General features: G+C 50.2%; 1 protein-coding gene across 2 annotated transcripts; it reads left to right on the forward strand.

Annotated features, from left to right (window-relative positions):
• The first annotated feature begins 363 nt into the window (after positions 1 to 363).
• SORD (sorbitol dehydrogenase) lies at positions 364 to 18,608 on the forward strand. Of its 2 annotated transcripts, XM_064668668.1 has the most exons (9): positions 366 to 503; positions 3,713 to 3,746; positions 4,471 to 4,635; positions 6,308 to 6,467; positions 9,022 to 9,140; positions 9,391 to 9,456; positions 15,570 to 15,745; positions 16,565 to 16,686; positions 17,452 to 18,608. In XM_064668668.1, the coding sequence occupies exons 1-9, from the start codon at positions 441 to 443 to the stop codon at positions 17,615 to 17,617; spliced, it is 1,071 nt and encodes a 356-aa protein (XP_064524738.1). In that variant the 5' UTR covers positions 366 to 440; the 3' UTR covers positions 17,618 to 18,608. The 2 variants fall into 2 exon arrangements, with proteins under 2 accessions (XP_064524739.1, XP_064524738.1); XM_064668669.1 differs by lacking the exon at positions 9,391 to 9,456 and having other exon boundaries at positions 364 to 503.
• The last annotated feature ends 108 nt before the right edge of the window (positions 18,609 to 18,716 follow it).

Below are 18,716 nucleotides of genomic sequence, written 5' to 3' on the forward strand. Positions count from 1 at the left end.
GCTGGGCTTGGAGCTGGGCCTGAAGCTGGGTCTGGAGCTGGAGCAGGGGCTGGGGCTGGAGTTGGAGCTGGAGGTGGGAATGACCCTGGAGCTGGGGCTGGAGCTGCAGGAGCTGGGGTTGGGGCAAGGAGCTGGGCTGGAGCTGCAGGAGCTGGGGTTGGGGCCTGGAGCTGGGGCTGCAGGCAGGGCTGGGGCTGGAGCTGGAGCTCAGTGTTGGAGCCAGGGCCTGGAGCAGGGGCTGGAGCTGAGGCCTGGAGCCGAGGTTGGGGCTGTGGCTGGGCCTGGAGCCGGGGTCGGTCCCCGGTCCGTGTCGCCGTCCCGTCCGTACCCGCTCGGTGCCCGGGGGGCGGCGCCGGCCCCGGCTGGGGGGGCGGGGGCCGGGGCAGGGGCGGCCCCCCCGGCGGCGGCCCTTGGACCCGGTGCCGCGCAGAGCCCGAGCCATGGCGGCGGCGGCGGGGCAGAACATCGCCGTGGTCGTGCACCGAGCCGGGGACCTGCGGCTGGTACGGCCGGGGCGGCGGGGCCGGGGGGAGCGGGGCCGCGCTCGGGGGCCGCGGGGCGGGGGGGGCCCGGCGGCGGCTCCCGCGGGTCTCGGGGCTGAGCCCCGCACTCGGGGGTGTCCGGCCACCCCCGTCCCTCCCGTTCTCCCCCTCTGGTCCCCCCCCCGGTGCCGGGCTGCGAGCGGGGAAAGGCAGCGGCTTCCACACTCCTGGGGGTGGGGGTGACCCGGGGGGCGCAGGCGCCCAAATTCTGGGGTGCCCCGTGGTTGGGGCCGCCCCGCTCCCTGTATGGCAGCTTCGGGCTCCCCACAGCGGTACAGGGAAGGGAAAACGCACCTGCCCTCGTGTGCCTTGAAGGTGAAACATTCTTGCCAGAGAAATAAATTCGTGGATACACCCATTCATGCAAGCAGGAGAGCGCAATACTATTAGAATACTGCTTTCAGGTGGTCCTGGCAACTTTGCATGACAAATCCTGTACGTTTTCTGTTGTTTTTCCAAGCTTGGGAAGCTTTCAGTTGCAGAATGCTTTTAGGGGACACAAGCCATTCTCATAGCTGAGACAAGTGCTCCCAGGGAGCAGGGATGGAGGGTGGCTGTAGCTGCTTTGGGCTGTCAGAGCTCAGGTGAGCAGCAGAACAGAGGTCTCAGAGGGGGCAGGTGCTGCAGGACCCCCTCGCTCGGAGTGTGTGTGTGTAGGGGGGTTATTTTGTACTTTTAAAGTACTTCAGGCTCATTCTGCTTCTGTCACTGTGAACACTTGGCTCTTCCTGGCTGCTGAATCATCACAGTGCTGCTTGGGGATCTGTGTTTGCCAGTCTGACGAGTGCCAAATGGGGGAAGGAAGATTTCCATGGGCAAACGTTGGCAGGACACACAGTCCTGGCAGGAGGGCTCTTGGGAGCACACAGACTTTGGATACCCGCAGTGCCTCGTTTTGAGGATGGTTATCAGGGATTTTTCACCATTCCCACCCAGCCCAAGCTGCATGTGCCAGAGTCTGAGCGGTGTCTGTGGGGGTGGTTCCTGTGCAGCTCCCAGGCACCTTTGACACAACTGCACTTTCACTACAAGCACAAAGAGCCTGGGCCTGGAGCCTGACTACCAAAAGAAATAAAATGGGTTGAGGATTGAGGTGGTCCCTCTACTTCAAGAAACGTTTTCAAACTCCTGTGATTTGTGACACATGTGAGGTGGACACTGACTCCATCACAGCTGTGTTGCTGGTCCCTAAACTGGATTACACCCACATGTGTGAGTTTTCCTTGGGATGTTTGACATTGGAGCTGGTCACCAGTGCCCCCCTGCCTCACTGGCAGCCCCTCGGTGTCATCCTCCTGGGCTTCCCTAAAGTTTCTTTGCCACAGTGTGGATGGTGCTCACTGTATTGACCCACTGATCACCGAAGGAGTCTCAGCAGTGAGCTCTGAACTTGTTATCTGTTATTGATACCTAAAGCTGGGTGAGACCATTTTCCCGCAATTCCCACACTTTTCTTGATTCTTGGACGTGTTTCCCATGGAAGAGTCACTGTGACCCCTGCACTGTGTGAAAATGCATTTACTTTGTTTTTATTGACTCTCCTCTTGCCCTTGGGTGGTTGCCACAGGCTCCTGTTTCGTGCCTGCTGAGGATTTATTGGTTTTATGCTTGTACCATGACCTGTCTTTCCCTGTCTCCTTTCACAGAAAACATTTGCTGCATTTCCTTTACCAGTCACCATTTCTGAACTTCTCAGTGAACACCAAACAATAGCAGAACTCGTGTCTTTGGTGTTCTCTGGTTTGGTCACTCTTATTTTCTACAAATCAGGTTGGAGGATTCACTTCTCACCAAGGTGTCTGGGTTTTTTTGGGTACAGCTGTAACTGGAAAAAAAAAAAGTATTCTTTTTTTTTGCACACCCCCATCTTCAGCTGGAAGTTGGCTTTATCTCTTACCATGGACTATTTTGTTCAGTCTGTGATCTGTACCTCTGGTGTGTCACCAGATCAAGTGGTTATTGCATTTTCTGTGTAAGAGAAAGACCTCTTTTAAAAATAATGCTCTGGGCTGTGTTCCTCAGTGGGACAAAACAACTCTCCCACATATTAAAATTGCAGATACAGGTCTCAACCCAGAACACAACAATCATGCAAAAACTTATACGTTTGCACAAAGGCTCCCAGGGCCTTCTCCTGCCCTCACCCAGCTGCCTGGGCAGCTGGCTTATTATTTCAGAATCTAATTGGCCCCACTTGGAGCTCTTCCATAGGATTACTGAACTTCATCCTAATCTAGGTCCGATGATAGATAACTATCTTACATAGCCCTAACATTCAAGGTCCCTTTGACTCAGAGGTGAGATAAGGCTGTCACAGGATGGTGGCTTTATGGCTGAGGTGCTGTCATTACAGTTAGTATTGTTTTTTAATTGATTTGGTTTAATTAATTTAATTTAATTAATTGATTTCTTTTTCTAACTTTGTCAGAGGTGCTTGTTGATCTTAGACAGTTTCTTTTGCCAGTCTGGGAGAAAACATTTTGATCTAGTTGGTCAGAAATAGAATTGTGACCTTGGGATGTGGAAGAAGCTTCAGAGGGACCCTGCTGAGGGTGACAAAACCTCCCAGGCAAACACAAAAATTCTTTACAGGGAAACTAAGGGGAAGAGAATAGGAGGTCTGAACATGGAAAATTTCAGTTGGTTGAATTGTATGAGAACAATTCAATGTGTTTTCAGAGTTTCTCTTTCTCTGATGTTTAGAATGGCGAAGTACAAAGCAGGAGTTGAGGAATATGCTGGGATTGAGAATGTATTTAATTAGTTAAAATGCAGAACAGTGCTCTTCAAAATTTGAGCAGCAGATGGATTCTGAAGGTTCATTGTTGGCACTACTTTGAGGGGGCTTTTCTTAGAGACGTGATTGTTGAGGTGGATGCTCAATGGGTATTGTAGTGTCTTGGTGTTGTAAAACCCAATAAGATGATTCCTTTTGGGTTTTGATGCAGCTGAGGGAGCTCAGTGAAGGCAAAATGCCTGCAGACCTTTTGGGTGGAAGGGTGACTTGAGGCCAAGTGACCATTCTCTAACTCTTCTAACTCTAACTTTGTTCATCCCATAAAGAGGTGCCATGGCAATTACAAGAGGACATGACCTGAAATGGGATTTACAGTAAAGTTTAAAGATGCTATGTACATGCAGCTAAATGTTTTTTTTTCTTTTCTCTGTAGGAAACCCGTCCAGTCCCAGAACCAGGTCCCAATGGTAGGTGTACAGATGATGCTTCTATCTGCTTTCTTTACTGATCTCTTGGTTTTCTCATTCTCTCTTGTTACTCCTTGATATTATAAATTTATATATGGATAAAATATTTCAGAGGAAGTATAAAATAATCCGAAAAAGACTGTGGCTGAAACAGATAATACTGCTTTTCCATCTGAAAAGAGGAGCTGGAGCAGTCACAGATACATCCCTTTATCTGGCTTTTTCTGCTTCCTGTTCCGTCAGTTCACGTATGTCACATTAAATGGCTCTTGGGACATGTCAGATGATCTTATTGCAGGACTAAACATTAATAGGGTGGGCATATGGGCTGATAGAAATTTGATTCACTAACTCTCCAGGGCTGAAACCACAGCTTAGGGAGAAGGAAAAATTAAATGGACTTGCTCTTTTATTCCTGCTCCAGCAATAGTCACACCCCTCTTAAATTGTATTGTTTTGTGGACCATATTTTTTGTTGACATTAGCTTTTGTCTCACCATATTTTAAGCCTTCCTGATTTGTGAGTACATGCGTAGTTCGATATTTCATGGCTCATGAATGTGTGAATGTGCCGTTCTGGTGTATTTATTTAATGCCAGTAAATTTGGATGTGTCAATACTGGCTTGGCCTTTGCTGTGGGGCCCAGGGCCAGCCAACGTGCTGCTCTCCCAGTGCCTGAGAAGGTGAGTTTTCTACAAGGAGCTTTCCCTGCTGTTCTGGCAGAGGTCCTCCTGCGCATGCATTCCGTCGGGATCTGCGGGTCCGACGTCCACTACTGGCAGCACGGCCGGATCGGGGATTTTGTCGTCAAGGACCCCATGGTGTTGGGGCACGAAGCTGCCGGGACTGTCGTCAAAGTGGGCTCAGGGGTGACTCATCTGAAACCAGGTATTTGCAACCAAAACTGTTTGGTGTTCCTGCTAATCAGTTCCAAAAAATGTGTCCATAGCAGGCTGGGCTTCTTTAGGTCACATAAATTTATCTGGGGTTCTGAGGTCACATCATGATGTTCTCCTTCATGAAGTGTCACTGTGCTGCTCTTAATGACCCAGCTTGGCCACTGTGGTGTATGATATTCCTTAGGTAGCTTTATCCTGGGATATCTTGAGCTTGCCTGGCTGTATTTTAATGCAGAGCAGAGCATATGCCAGTACAAGGTGCCTTTTAAGGGAGCTTGATAAAGCTTCAGAAACCATGTGCGTTGCTCTTGCCAGCAACCTGCTGTTAATGTTTCTTCTGTGTGTGTGTTCTTGAAGTAGCAAAAGGCCTCCTGCAGTGCAGAGAGGTCACTGGAGCAACTGCTCCAGGCCTTGTGATGTGACCTCCACTGCTCACTGTGCTCCTGAATGTCCTAGAAAATGGGCTGAGCAGGGAATTTTGCAAAGTTTGCTGATGAGAGCAACTTAGGCAGGATGGAGAGGAGGCAGGAGAGCTAGCAAGAGTTACAGGGAGACTTGAGAGGTGCCATTAAGGTCCAGGTGAGATTCCATGCAGGTAAACATAAAGTGATGTCCACAACAGAAGAAACAAATCCAGCTTTGTTACTAAAATGCTCACTGCTGAGGGGTGAGACCTTTGGCTCTGCCACTGAGCGTGGGAGTATTGCCTCGGCAATGGTGAAAAATGCAAATCACTGTTAGGAAAGGTACAGAGACTCAGTCAGAGGACATTAGTGCCCATCTGGATTCTGTGTGCAGTTCCAGTCTCCTTCTTTCCAAAGGGATGTAAAAGAGGTGAGGACAGAGGAGGACAAGGAGATGACGGGATGTGGAGCAGCATCTCTGTGACACATATCTAAGTAAGGAACTTTAGCTGGGAGCTGGAGAAACAACTCAAAGATATGTGGCACATGTCTGAGGACTCATGGAGGGCAGGGAGAGGCCATGTAAAGCTTTCCTGTTCTCTGGTTCCTCCAGTACAAAAGCAAGGGACAGTCAGAACCACGTACAGCATCCACTGAGATGTAGCAGACCAGGTAGTTTACACAGTGAAAAGAGGAGGAGAAATCGTTCAGTGTTACTAAATACAGAAGAATCACATACAGCTTGGGAGGCTGGGAGAGCATTCAGAATGTGTGTGTCCTGCTCCTCTCACCCCCAGACATCCCCCAAGGCCATCTCAGAGGCGATGCTGTGGCCTAGATGGCTCTTTGCTTCTGTCCATCCTCCTGCTTGTCACCATGTCTGGCTGATAGCCTTTGGTGGAGCTTCACTTAGAGATTTGGCTCCAATTGGCTTCCTTTTCCAAATAAATGGGCTGGTTTGTGTCCCTTGTGTACTAGCAAGTTGTACTCTGGTCACACTCTTTCCTCTAGTATGGAGAAAACATAATTGCCTCGTGATTGCAATTAGATAATCATGGAATCATAGACCAGCCTGGGTTAGAAGGGACCTTAAAGCTCATCTCATTCCACCCCTTTGCCATGGGCAGGGACACCTTTCACTAGACCAGGTTGCCCTGGTCCCTCATGCCTCTCTTATTCCAGGGTTCCTGTGTTTTTTGGTGCTACTCATACCTGTGTGCCGCCCTCTCCCTGACTGACACAGCCTTTCCCTGGCAGGTGACCGTGTGGCCATCGAGCCGGGCGTCCCGAGGGAAATGGATGAGTTCTGCAAAACTGGCCGCTACAACCTGTCCCCAACCATCTTCTTCTGTGCGACCCCCCCCGACGATGGGAACTTGTGCCGCTACTACAAGCACAGTGCCAGCTACTGCTACAAGTTAGTCCGTGCTTGCTCTGCAGGGAAACACACACTCCCTGGGGGAAGCAATCACCTCTTGGCCCTTCTGAGTACTCTTTACATGATCCCAACAGGTTTTGTTGCCTTCTGATCCATAAATAACATGTCTAAGCTTGGATGGCAGCCACTTTGCAAAGGATTTGTCAGGCAGGAGTAGTTTATCCCCTCCGGTGCCAGACATAAACATTTCTTGCATGTCTTCTGGGATGTCACTTCTGCTTTACCCTTTAATTATTTTCCTTTTCCCATTTGCTCCCTGCTCTTAGTTTGTTTTCTGCTGTCTTTTTATATCCTTGCCTTCTTAGGCTGGTGCCTGAAGGTTTTTATCTAGTTCTTTGAGCTGAGTTTGCTGCTGCTTTTCAGGAAACACCATGGTGACTGCTGACACCTTGCTCTGTCGTTTCAAACAAAGTCATCCCACTCAGAGCAGAGCAGGAACAGTAAGCAGTGGCCCTGCTGAGCTGTTTGTCTTGTGTGACTCTGAGTGTCCCCACTAAGCTGCCAGCATTACACATCTGTTTTCATATCCAGTTCAGCAAACCTGAGTACGTTATTAGTTGTGGCAGGACTGACACATTTGCTTAGAAGCAAATCTGTGCTTAAACACTCTGGCAAATCGTAGAATCCCAGAATGATTTGGGTTGAAAGGGACCTTAAAGCTCATCTTGTTCCATCCCCCTGCCATGGGCAGGCACACCTTCCACTTATTCAGGTTGCTCAGAGCCCCATCCAGCCTGGCCTTGAACACTTCCAGGGATGATGGGGCAGCCCTAGCTTCCCTGGGCAACCTGTGCCAGGGCCTCATACACTCTGGAAACCTGAAAAAGCCTCTCCAATGTTATACCCACATAAGTGCCTTTAACAAGGAGTTAAAAACAGCCCAGTTAAAAATAGTGCCTCAGTGAGACTGCTCTACCTGTCCACAATGTTCTTTCTCAGTCTGTACAGAGCTGGTTCTTCCATGAGCAGGAAGGTCCTTGGGATTGATCCTTGGTGTCTGCACAGGGAGCATTCAGGATTGCAGCAGTCGGAAGGAGGCACTTGACTGCTCTTCTCCTGAGAGTCCTAAGGCAGGAAGCTTTCAAAGCAGATCCCAAGCAGCTGCTGTCAGGATGAGGTGCTGCTCCGGATGGGAATAACATCTCACTGTTCAGACCCACTGTCACTGATTTCCTGTGTATTAAAATAACATTTTCTGACAACGTCACAAGTTTTTGCGTGGGAGGACATGGCTGGTTTGTAGCCGGCTTCTTCCAGGGTTTTGCTTTTTTTCCCTCCAATTTGAGTAAATATAACTTTGGCTATCTTATTTTATTTTTGAGCTTTGAAATGCAAAGCCTGGACTTGGTGCTCCTGGTTTCAGATCTGCAGAGCTGTGGCTGGCTGATTCCCTGGCATGAAGCTGCTCTGCCAGCACAGGTTTGCTGGGAACAGCTGATGGCTGAGCTCAGTGGGCTCTCGCACATTTGGCCAGTTATTGTCTGTCCTGCTGGTGAGCAGACTCTCTGTTGGATGCTCCAAGTAACTTGATGGAGGTGGGATCACACTGTGAACCTGCCCTCCCCATTGACAGGGCAGTGCCCAGATCCAGCAGGAGCAAATGTGATGCCAAACTCTGTGACAGATGAACTCTTGCAGTCAGACCTTTAAAGCCTCCTGGAGATAAGGGACATGCAGATATCTTACAGCTGTCTTCCCACAACCATAATTTCTGTTTCTTTGGCTTTGTGTTGTCCTGGCTGAGATCTTACCTTGAGCTTCCCAGGGCTGTCAGAAAAACCCTCCGGGCAGGTACAGCTCCCAGCACCCTCTGTGAGGGAGCCCATGCTGGTGGCTCCCTGGTGGGCAGCATTGTGAGGCTGAGATTTATTCTGTCAGCAGTTCAGAAGGGTTTCACTCCCTTCTGCTTTTTTCCATCACTCACACTGGCTGTGTGACGGGGCTGTTTCTGTCTAAAGACTGCTGCGAGGGTGTGTGCTGGGACGAGTCCCCTGGTTTAAAACATTTAGTGCATCAGGGGAGCAGGTCTCAGGTGTTATGGGGAGACCTGGACCTGGCTGCCTTTCCTGGTGGCATCACCTTTGGCAAACAGACTTTTTCTAAAAGTGTGGAGCTGAGTGATCCAATCCAGGTGAGAGGTCTGGGATCTCACTGGTGGGTCCCAGCCATAGGGCAGCCCTTGGGGTGGTGCATGTGCAACTGGGGCGTTTATTCCAAAGGGAATGAGTGGCAAAGGAGTCCTTGGGTTCACTCATCAAGTACTGGAGAGTTGATGTGGGAAAGTTTGTGGGTCCCTGTGTTTGGTGCTTGGGCAAACCTCACTGGTTTAGGTGCACTTGATGCTGCTTTAGAGGAAAAAAACAGGCAATAGAACTTCTTGAAACACATTCCACCCTGGCATTTTTCTCACCAAGGGTGAGAGTGGGTTTTGCCACTGTGATTTACACCCATGTTTAGTCTTCGAGTGTCATGGCTTTCCTTATCACCCTCATAAACCTTTTTGGTGACTTTTGCTTGTGTCCCATTCTTGCAGGCTTCCAGATAATGTCACCTTTGAAGAAGGAGCCCTTATCGAGCCCCTGTCAGTGGGAATCCATGCCTGTAAAAGAGCAGGAGTCACTCTGGGAAGCAAAGTCTTCGTGTCTGGCTCTGGTATGGTGAACACATTCAGTCCTTTGGTTCCCTGTCTGCTGGGAGGGGATGGGCAGGGCTCAGGTTGAGCTCCTGGGCTCTGCTGTCAGTGGGGGTCATGGCACAGCTCCAGGGGTGCCAAGGGGGACCTTGGGGCTGCCAGAGCCTCCTTTAACCCAGGAACATGCAGGGCTCTGGGTTCAGTGTTCAGAGCCTGTGGCTGGTGCTGCCTGGCAGTGGTACATGTTCTCTTTCACCCCCTTGTACCCAGGACCAATTGGCCTCGTTAATGTGATTGTTGCTAAGATGATGGGTGCAGCTGCTGTGGTGGTCACAGGTAAGTCCTTGTATCCCTTGTGTGCCTATTTCCCATGATAACAACACTTTCACAGAATCACAAAATCATTAAGGTTGGAAAAGACCTCTTAGATCATCGAGCACAACCATTAACCCAGCACTGCCAAGCCCAACCGTGTCCATAAGTGCCATATCCACATGTTTTCTGAACACTTCCAGGGACGGTGATCCCACCACTTCCCTGGGCAGCCTGTTTCAATGCCTGACCACCCTTCCAGGGAAGATGTTTTTCCCTAATATACAACCTAAACCTTCCCTGGCACAACTTGAGGCCTTTTCAGAGTCCCTGCATTTCAGAAATGGGCCTTCCTTGTGCAACTGAGGTTTCTGGTCCAGCTGCTGCTTACAGCAATGTCTTTGTCTAGCTGCATCTGGAAAACCTCTGAGGAAGGAGATCCCACCTTTCAAGGTACCTACTCAAAGTTTGCACCACCTCTTAACGAAGAAGCTTTTTCTGGGGTCCACTCACAAACTGTCATTTGTGGGGATTTACCCTTGTCTGCAAGAGCTGAAACGAGTTTTCATCACCTTTGTAGCTGCTCTTCAGGTTGTTGCAGAGCTGTTCCATCTCCCCTTTTTATCCCATGCTAAGCCAGCCCAGCTGCCTCCACCTCTCCTCCAGGGTTCAGTCTCTCTCTCTGTAGCTTGCCCAAAAGAAGGGAGAAACCTCAGGATGTTTACTGATTGAAATCTCCACCTGGGGTTTGAGCAGGGCCTGGAAGTGGTGTCTCCAGCTCTCACTGAGACTCTCTGATCTTTCTGAGTGGTGATGGCCAGGAGGAGCAGTTACAGGTGCCACTGGACAATGAGCAAGGGTTGCTGCAGTGCTTTTGGGTCAAAGCCCCAACCTGGACCTGTCAGAAGGCTGCTACTCACCTCCCATTCTTAGGGCCAGGTGTATAATTGACCTCTCGACTACTGTGTTTCCATCTTTGGGTTGAGAGATAAAATTCAGGTCCCACCCTCTTGCCTTTGCAGAAACATCCTTCAGTAGTAGCTCAGGTCAAAAACCGAGGCAGATTATTGCATTCTCCTCCCTTAATCCTCTTGCTGCCAAGTCCAGGGCATTTTTAGTTCTGCTGGCCTCACCCTGAAGGTGTGTGTGCTTGATGGACGGGATCAGTCCACACCTCAGATTTTGTGAAGTGTTGTCATTAGTGGACAGTGTTTGCTGTAGCAGGAAAAACAGCTCTGCTCCTGAATCACACACGAGGAACTTTGCTGCCCAGCTGGGCTGGTGCAGGGGCTGGGGGTGACCCCGTTCCTGGGTGGGGAAGGGCTTGGTGAGCTGGCAGGGGTTGGTGGGGCTGAGGCAGCTGGCTCAGCCTGTCACCCCATTCCCACTCCTGCCTGAGTGTATCTTCCCTGTAACTCTGGGAGCTGCTGCTGCCTCTGCCCATAGGCTGCTGCTGGGGGCCCTGGGTGAGCTGCTCTGTGTATCATGTGCCACAGGACTCCAAGTGGCCACAGGAAGTTCCTGGTGCCTGGTTTGTAGGGTCATTAGGCTTGGATACGTGGAATTACCCCTTATCTCTGTGTGCTGGCCTAGATATTGATTGTGACTCGTAGACATCTCCCACACAAGAGGGGTTTGGCTGAGATGTTGAGAGACACCCATGGAGGTGCTGCCCCTAGTCAATTATTTGTGTGTGACATGAGCTGAGGAGTGGGTTTGGTTTGGCTCGTTGCCCCTTGGGATTTTTCTGCCCTTCTCAGAGAATTGCTTTTTGTGTCAGCTTTAGGAGCCAACACCTGTGAGATGCCTGTCTGCCCACAAAGGACCTCTTGTACTTTGCAATCAGATTCTTTGAATTCATTGCCCGGAATTTTTATAATGTGTTTGTCTGTGAAGAGCTTTGTCTGTGCAGCACTTAAGGCTTTAAATGTTTGTGTTTGTTTTGACAAGCTGCTCACAAACACAGAAATATTTAGAAATATTTAGAAAAGCTTTTTCCTCGCCTGGGGAGAACTCATCTCCTATAGCTTCTGTCTGGCTCACCTGGAGTGATTGATGTATTTAGCAGGCTCCAACTGGGTGAGAAGATCAGTTTGTTTCCTGGGTCCTCATCTACTCTTCACAAAGGTCTGTGTCTTTCTCCACTCCACTGCTGAGTGGACGTGATTGATATTTATGTACAACCTTCTCCTGTCCTTCTGCCTTGCTGCTGCTCTGAAAAACTGCTTTTCTCCTTAGAAACACATAGAAGTTCAGCCTTACTCCCCATCAAGTGAAGAGTCAGTTTAGGTGTTTGTATGGCAGTGTTGGGCTCTCTTGCCTTGCTCTGTCTGTCACTAAAGTTGCTTTTAGTGATTCCTATGTAAGGGAAATTATTCCTGTTGTGCTATCTGAATCCTAAGTTCTGGGTGTCAGTGCTTCCAGAAACCCTGGAAGTCAAGGTCAGGGAGGATGAATAACTGTCCAGAGCTCAGCTCCTTTGAGAAAGAAGATCAACACAGAAAGTGTGAGAGCTTCAAGAATATTTACCTGTCAAATTGGCTCATAAACCATTATGAGAAGCTTAAAGGTAATTTGATAACTTATTTGGAAGCAGAGACACAGGACTACTCTTGTTCTGGCAGCCAAAACTTTAATTAGCTCCAGTGGCCGGGAAGTGAAAACAGATTTCTCACTAGAGGCAAGATGCAACCCTGTAATTGTATAATGGACCATTTTCACAAGACTTGTGTGGGGTTTGGCCTCAGTAAGGTTTGAAATTCAAACGACTTGGTCCCTCCCAAGACTCACAAGTGTCTGGAGCTCCGAACAAACCAGTAACCTGCAGATCTGTCTGCTTCAGGAAGTGCTTCATGCTGATTCACTTAGGCCAGAGATATTATTGCAGCCCTGAGCAGGGCTGACGGTATTTGCTGCCATGTCCCATGTGCCTCTCTGAGCCAGGACTTCCTTCCTGAGCAGGTCAGCAAACCAGAGGCCAACTACAGCAACGGTGGAGGCGGGGGGGCTTTTTTTGTTGCCCAAGAGTGATTTTTTTGGTCACTTTGAAACACACTGCCTGTCCTGTCACTCCAGGACAAAGTCTCTGGAGTGGATTATTTCTGCCAGAGAGACAGTTTAAAATACCTTAGTCACTGGGCAGATACTAAAAATGGCTGAGTCCAGCTGTGTCTGCTGTGAGCTGGTGTGAGACCAAGCTTCACGAGGAGTTGGGTCCATTGCTAGGAGCCCTGTTGAGCCTTGTGGTCTCCTTGGCATACACAGCTTTGGGACACAACAACCATGCTGGGCAGAAGTGTTTCTTATTACTTCAGGTGCCTCCAAAAGTCCCTGCCCATGCTCTTGGAGCACAGGAGGTCTCTGAGTGCAGCCCAGCTGGGGTCAAGCATGACCATACACATGGCCTGGAGCCCAATGCCCAGAGCTTGGGAGGGAGAGACCTGACTAATCCTCCTGCAGCCACAGGAATGAGAGCCCACACTGAGGCTTCCTGGGTGATGCTGCCCTTACTTTTCAGCCTTAGCTTTTCCTCTTTCATCTACATTTCATTACCCTTTGTTATCCCTTCTTGAAACTCCCTCCACAGCTCTTCTGGGTGCTCATCTCAGTGGGTGTGGCCACACCTGTCATCCCAAGCCCTCCCACTGCCCGTAGGGTCTTGTCCATCACCTGCCCTGCCAGTGAGTCCCATCCTGTTCCCTGTGTGATGGGCAGGCAGAGCCTCTGGTCCAGCTCCCTCCCAGCATGTAGCTGAGTCAGAGGGGCTCATGTCAGAGCACTGGCCTCAACCTCCTTTCCTTTTCCCTTGATATTTTCACCCCATCCCATCTCTGACTTCTCTGAAGACTGTGCCCTGGTGAGAGGGGTGTCTTGCACCTTGCTGTGTGTCCTGGAGAGGAGTGTGCCTGTGGCAAAGGCATCATTTTCTGAGTCTTCAAGCTCAGGACCCCCGGGAGGAGACACTGTTCACCCCTCAGTTTTGGGTCTAGGAAATCTTGGCTGTTACAGCTCTTGATTCAGCCATCTTTTACAGTGCCAGCCTGCAGACCCCTGTAGACTACTGCTTTAGTGCAGTGCAAAAAGGTTGTTGACCTGGGAAATGCCACTCTTCTCCTTGGCTGTTCACCTCCTTATCTCCAGAGATGTCCTGGTCACCACTGGTGCCTGCAGAGGGGTGGGTGGCTTCTTTCCATGGGATGTGGAAGAGCAGAGACAGTGTGGCTACCTGACAGGGCAGCTTGCTCCATGGTACAAACCATCCTGTGGATCTTCAGAAGGTATTTACAGTGCTGTCAAGAACCCTAGAGACAGAGTACTGGAATTGAGCCACGCCCTCACAGATGTTTATCATCACCAGCTTTGTTGCTCTGTCTTAATGGGGTGTCTGAAGTCCACCCTATTACCAGATCCACTCCCTTTTTATTTTATGGGCTTGTCTGTTCATTCACCTCTGACAGAAACTGCCTGAGAGACGCTCAGCAGTCTCCAGTGCTGTTACCAGGAGGGTAAAGGAGTGGGAGATGTCTGTGGCAGCAGGGACATGTACTGTTGACAACTGATGCTTTCTGCAGTTCACTCAGCCAAAAGCACCAGCTGAGAGTTCACTGAGGAAGCCCTCAGAGACCTCATGGTCTGCTCTCATCTGGTGCCACATTAATGATCCTCTGAGCCCGAAGTCTCCTGTGAAAAGGCTTCTTGGTGCTATGCTGTCCATACCCAGGTGATTTCTGGGCCATCAAGGAGCAAGGTCAGAGCAACCTTGCCCCTGGTTCATGCCCCTTGGGAAGCGTCCTTGAGGGTGGGAGTAAATAATGTGAACAGCCAGGGAAGGAAAATGCAAGAGTGGTGGTTTTTTGCCTCATTGTGGACTCTTCCCTGGGCTAACTCACTGAGTAGGTGTGTAACAGGGTTTCTTACAGTCCATTTCACTAGTGGATGAAGGTCCTGCCTGAACTAGTGAAGCTGCTTCATCAGAGTCATTGCCAGAGAGACACTGAGCAGCCAGAGCCAGAGGCAGCTTTAGGTAGGTCACAGCCTGCTCTGGAGCGAGTGCCCTGTCTGTCCTGGCCTCCTACTGCCTTTTGCCTTTGCCTGCACTGAAGTTACTCTGCTCTGCAGTGTTGGGACAGCAACCATAGCAACCATGACAGCTCAGCCATGGCTGCTCCTGCTCTGGTTCCTTTTTGTGGTATCTCTACCCATGCCCTTGAGAGTTAAGCTTGGCCTTCTAGTTTGTCTTGGCACTATTGGTGTTCATGCAGTACCAAAGAGAAACTGGGACAACTACAAAATGATCATTTTAGAAGTCACTCCTCCAGTCTAGTGGTGGCATCTGTTCCTTCACTCAGACATTGCTCTGCATGGTGTGAGTTTCGTCTGTGGGTTTGTGCTTTAGTCTCTTTGAAGCACACCCTCCTCTGCAGCTGGAGAGCCTTTGGCATTTCCCGTGTCTTAAAGTTGTCCTCACTGCTCATCCTTCATTGTCCTCATCATCTGGGGCCGCCCAGCACGAGAAACCTGTTAGAGGAAAGGAGGGGCATGAAGATGGTCAAGTGGGAGGGCTGGAGCCCCTCTGCTCTGTAGACAGGCTGGGAGAGCTCATGCTGTTTGGCCTGGAGAAGAGAAGGCTCTGGGGAGACCTTAGAGCCTCTTCCAGTGCTAAAGGGGCTCCAAGAGAGCTGGAGAGGGACTTCGAACAAGGATCCAGAGTGATAGGACAAGGGGCAATGGCTTCCCATTGCCAGAGGGAGGGTTAGATGAGATATTGGGAAAGAATTCTTCCCTGTGAGGGTGGGGAGGCCCTGTGGCACAAGTTGTCCAGAGAAGCTGTGGCTGCCCCATCCCTGGAAGTGTTGAAGGCCAGGTTGGATCGGGCTTGGAGCAACCTGGGCTAGTGGAAGGTGTCCCTGCCCATGGCACAGGAGGGAACTGGATTTGCTTTAAAGTCCCTTCCAACCCAAACTAATCTGTGATTTCATGATCCTTCTCTGCCTGCCCAGAAGGAGTGAACACAGACCCTTCCCTCTCTTGGTTATGCTGCCCTGTGCACACATGTAGGAAGCAGTTTCCAGACCCAGGTTGCTCCTCCCCTTCTGTTTCATACAGTGAAGCTCTTGACTTCTTTTGCTTTTCCCCAGATTTATCTGCCTCTCGCCTGCAAAAGGCCAAGGAGGTGGGGGCAGATTTTACCATTCAGGTGAAGAACGAGACCCCTCAGGAGGTGGCCTCCAAAGTGGAAGGTGTGCTTGGCTGCATGCCCGACATCACCGTGGAGTGCACAGGGGTGCAGGCCTGCATCCAGGCTGGCATTTATGTGAGTACCACTTGTCCCCAGTGCAGAGCAGGGATGGCATTGGTCTGGTTTTGTCTGGGATGCTGCAGTGAATGAGTTATTTCACTCTCACTGTGCTTAATTTCACTGGGCTTGGTGTGGGGAGAGAAGGTGCTCATTGGACAGCAAAAGAAGAGAGGCAATTAAAGAGTTAATGTTGGCATGGGGATAATTGATAATTAATTTGATGCTCAGGTGATAAACTACTTCCCAAAGAGACCTCAGTAAGACCCCAAAACCCAAGCATGGCTGTGCAGCAGTGTCAGGCAGCTGGTACGAGCAGGACATCACCTTCTGTTAAATTGAAGTTACATCCAAATAAGGAGAATAATCAAGAAAATTATTTCCAGAAGGTGGAGGAAGCAGTTAAGGAAGCGATGTTTTGCTGCCATGAACATATTAAGAAGAGGATGGGGTGAAGGTAGTGAGGAGTTTCACAGGGAAAAACAAAGAGGGGAATGGGACAAGTGGCAAAAAGAGAAATTGCAGTGAAGCACCAGGCTTAGTTTTAAATCTTTCCTATTGAAATCCCAAAGCACTCTTTGTAGTCCTAAATGCCAGCCATTTTTCAGAATGAGATTTAGATACCAGAATCCTTTGGAGATTTTCAAAAGATTGCATTTTTAGCCTTGAATACTGTGTGTTTCACTCTTACAGGCTCCGGACAGCATCCTGCCTCTCCCCTGGCTTCTCCATCATTCACTGCAGCAGCAAAGTGTGCCTTTGTTTTTGACAGACCCTGCACGGGCTCCAGCAGCTGCATTCTGCAAAGTGTAACATGTTTGTGTTTTTGCTCTCCAGGCCACTCGTTCTGGTGGGACCTTGGTGCTGGTGGGGCTGGGGCCTGAGATGGTGACGGTGCCCATTGTGAATGCTGCCGTGCGGGAGGTGGATATCCGGGGGATATTCCGCTACTGCAACACGTGAGTCTCATGCGAGGGGGGCTTGTGTGTCTCCAAGCCCATCTTTAGAATTATTCAGAGCTGTAGTTTCTTACCAGTGGAGCAAGAATCTTTTCTTGATCTGTAGCTCTCCAGGAAGGATTTATGGGATGTTGTCAAGCTCCGCCTTAAAATGAGAAATGTCTTTAAGTAGGTAATTTGGGAATTAAATTAGCTGCTGCACCCCTTTGTATCCCTATTGCTCTAACTTGGCCCATTCCTAGTTGGACTCCATGATTGTGGTTGGACTTGATGATCTTTGGAGGTCTTTTCCAACCTCAATGATTCTATGATTCTAAGTGGAGCAGCAATGCAATCCAACTGAAGAGGCTGGAAGCTGACTGAGGCTTTTCCTTTCCTCTCCTGCACTGAGTCCATGAGTTTGAGCTCCACAGTGGTCAGTGTGCAAGCGAGGAGGCCAGGTGAGGGGAGAGCGGAGCATGGCAGTTTGGTTTTCATTTAAAGCTTCCAAAGAAGTTGTTTCCTTGATTTTCACTTGCTTCCTACTTAGCCAACTGTCTGGGAAGCAGGGCCTGCCTCCTCAGTGCTCAACAGCCCAGCTCAGTTGGCTTGTCCCATCTCCCATGCTGGATGCTTGAGATTCCCTCTCCAGAAGATCCTTTGCAGGCAAAAGTCCCCTTGGCTGCCTGGCCTGAGGAAATAGCTGCAGTGAATCAGGCTCCTCCCTGCTCTTTCCTTGGGCTCCAAAGCAGTGCTTGCTCTCATCCCCTGCTGTTTCCCTTGCAGGTGGCCCGTGGCCATCGCTCTGCTCGCATCCAAGAGGATCAACATCAAGCCCTTGGTTACGCACCGCTTCCCCCTGGAGAAGGCTCTAGAGGCGTTTGAGACCACCAAGAGGGGTGAGGGGGTCAAAGTCATGCTGAAGTGTGACCCCACTGACCAGAGTCCCTGAGCTGCTGCAGTGCCCAGCCCTCACCCCACTGCACCAGCCTGCCTGGGACGCGCAGGATGAGGCTGCAGGAAGGAGGCTGATGTGGGGCTGTTGTGTGTTTGCAGTCACCTTGCACAGCTGCTTCTTGTAACTAGAAAATCAAATGGTGATGAGGGTGAGTGGCACTGGGATTCACCATTAGAGCACTAACAGGTAGCTACAAATGGACAACCAATAGTTTGAATCAAAATGTTGGGTTAGAAATGAGGGTTTTCACAGTTGGCTCTTCTCCAGCAGCCCCCCAGCAGAGCCTGGCCTGATGCCTCTGTGCTGTGGGAGGTGCTGGCACTCCACCTTCTCACCCTGCACTGCTCTGGCTGCAGCCCTTCCTGCATGACAATCCCTGGATGTGAGATAGCCCTGTGTGAATATTCCCCCTTCCCACTGCACCTTCCCTCAGGGATGCTCAGGGATTATACAGCCTGTGGAACAAAGCCTGGCCATCCCCCCTCCATAGGAAGCATCAGCACATTCAGGTCATTCTCTCCATGCTCTTTGCAAATATCCCAAAGCTCAGAATCCAGGGTTTTTGTGAAGCTGGTCTGGAGGCCAGCTGGGACCACATCTGCTGTGTCACCCCCCAGCAGCTCCTTGTGGGACCACTTCAGGCTGGGAAACTGGGACTGCTGAGGTCCTTGTCCTTATGTGGTTCCCAGGGAGGGGCTGCTGTTGGAGGATACAGCTGCTTTTAGCACAGAGGGAAGTGCAGGGGAGCCGTAAGGGGACAGCATCATTCAAAGGTTTTACCACTGTGAACAAATCATAATTTTTTGGGAATATCGAGCCTTCCTGCTGAGTTTGTGAGCCATGAACGAGGTACTAATGAGGTAGCAGGTTGCAGATAAAATCTAGTCTTTGATTACAGTCATGTTAATTTTAGTACTGAGAGATCAGTTTCTTCCTTGGGCCGGTACTGAACTTTCCTCAATAAATTCTGCCTTCCTGAGACCTACCTGGTGTGTCCCTTAAAGTGTGGGGTGACAGTGTTGGAGGAGTTTCTGACTTTGGGCCTTGGTGACCGTGCAGACCTGGGCCTTGCCAGGCTGAAGGTTTAGCTTGG

Source organism: Pseudopipra pipra, chromosome 12 (assembly GCF_036250125.1).
Source record: "Pseudopipra pipra isolate bDixPip1 chromosome 12, bDixPip1.hap1, whole genome shotgun sequence".
Lineage (NCBI taxonomy): Eukaryota > Metazoa > Chordata > Aves > Passeriformes > Pipridae > Pseudopipra > Pseudopipra pipra.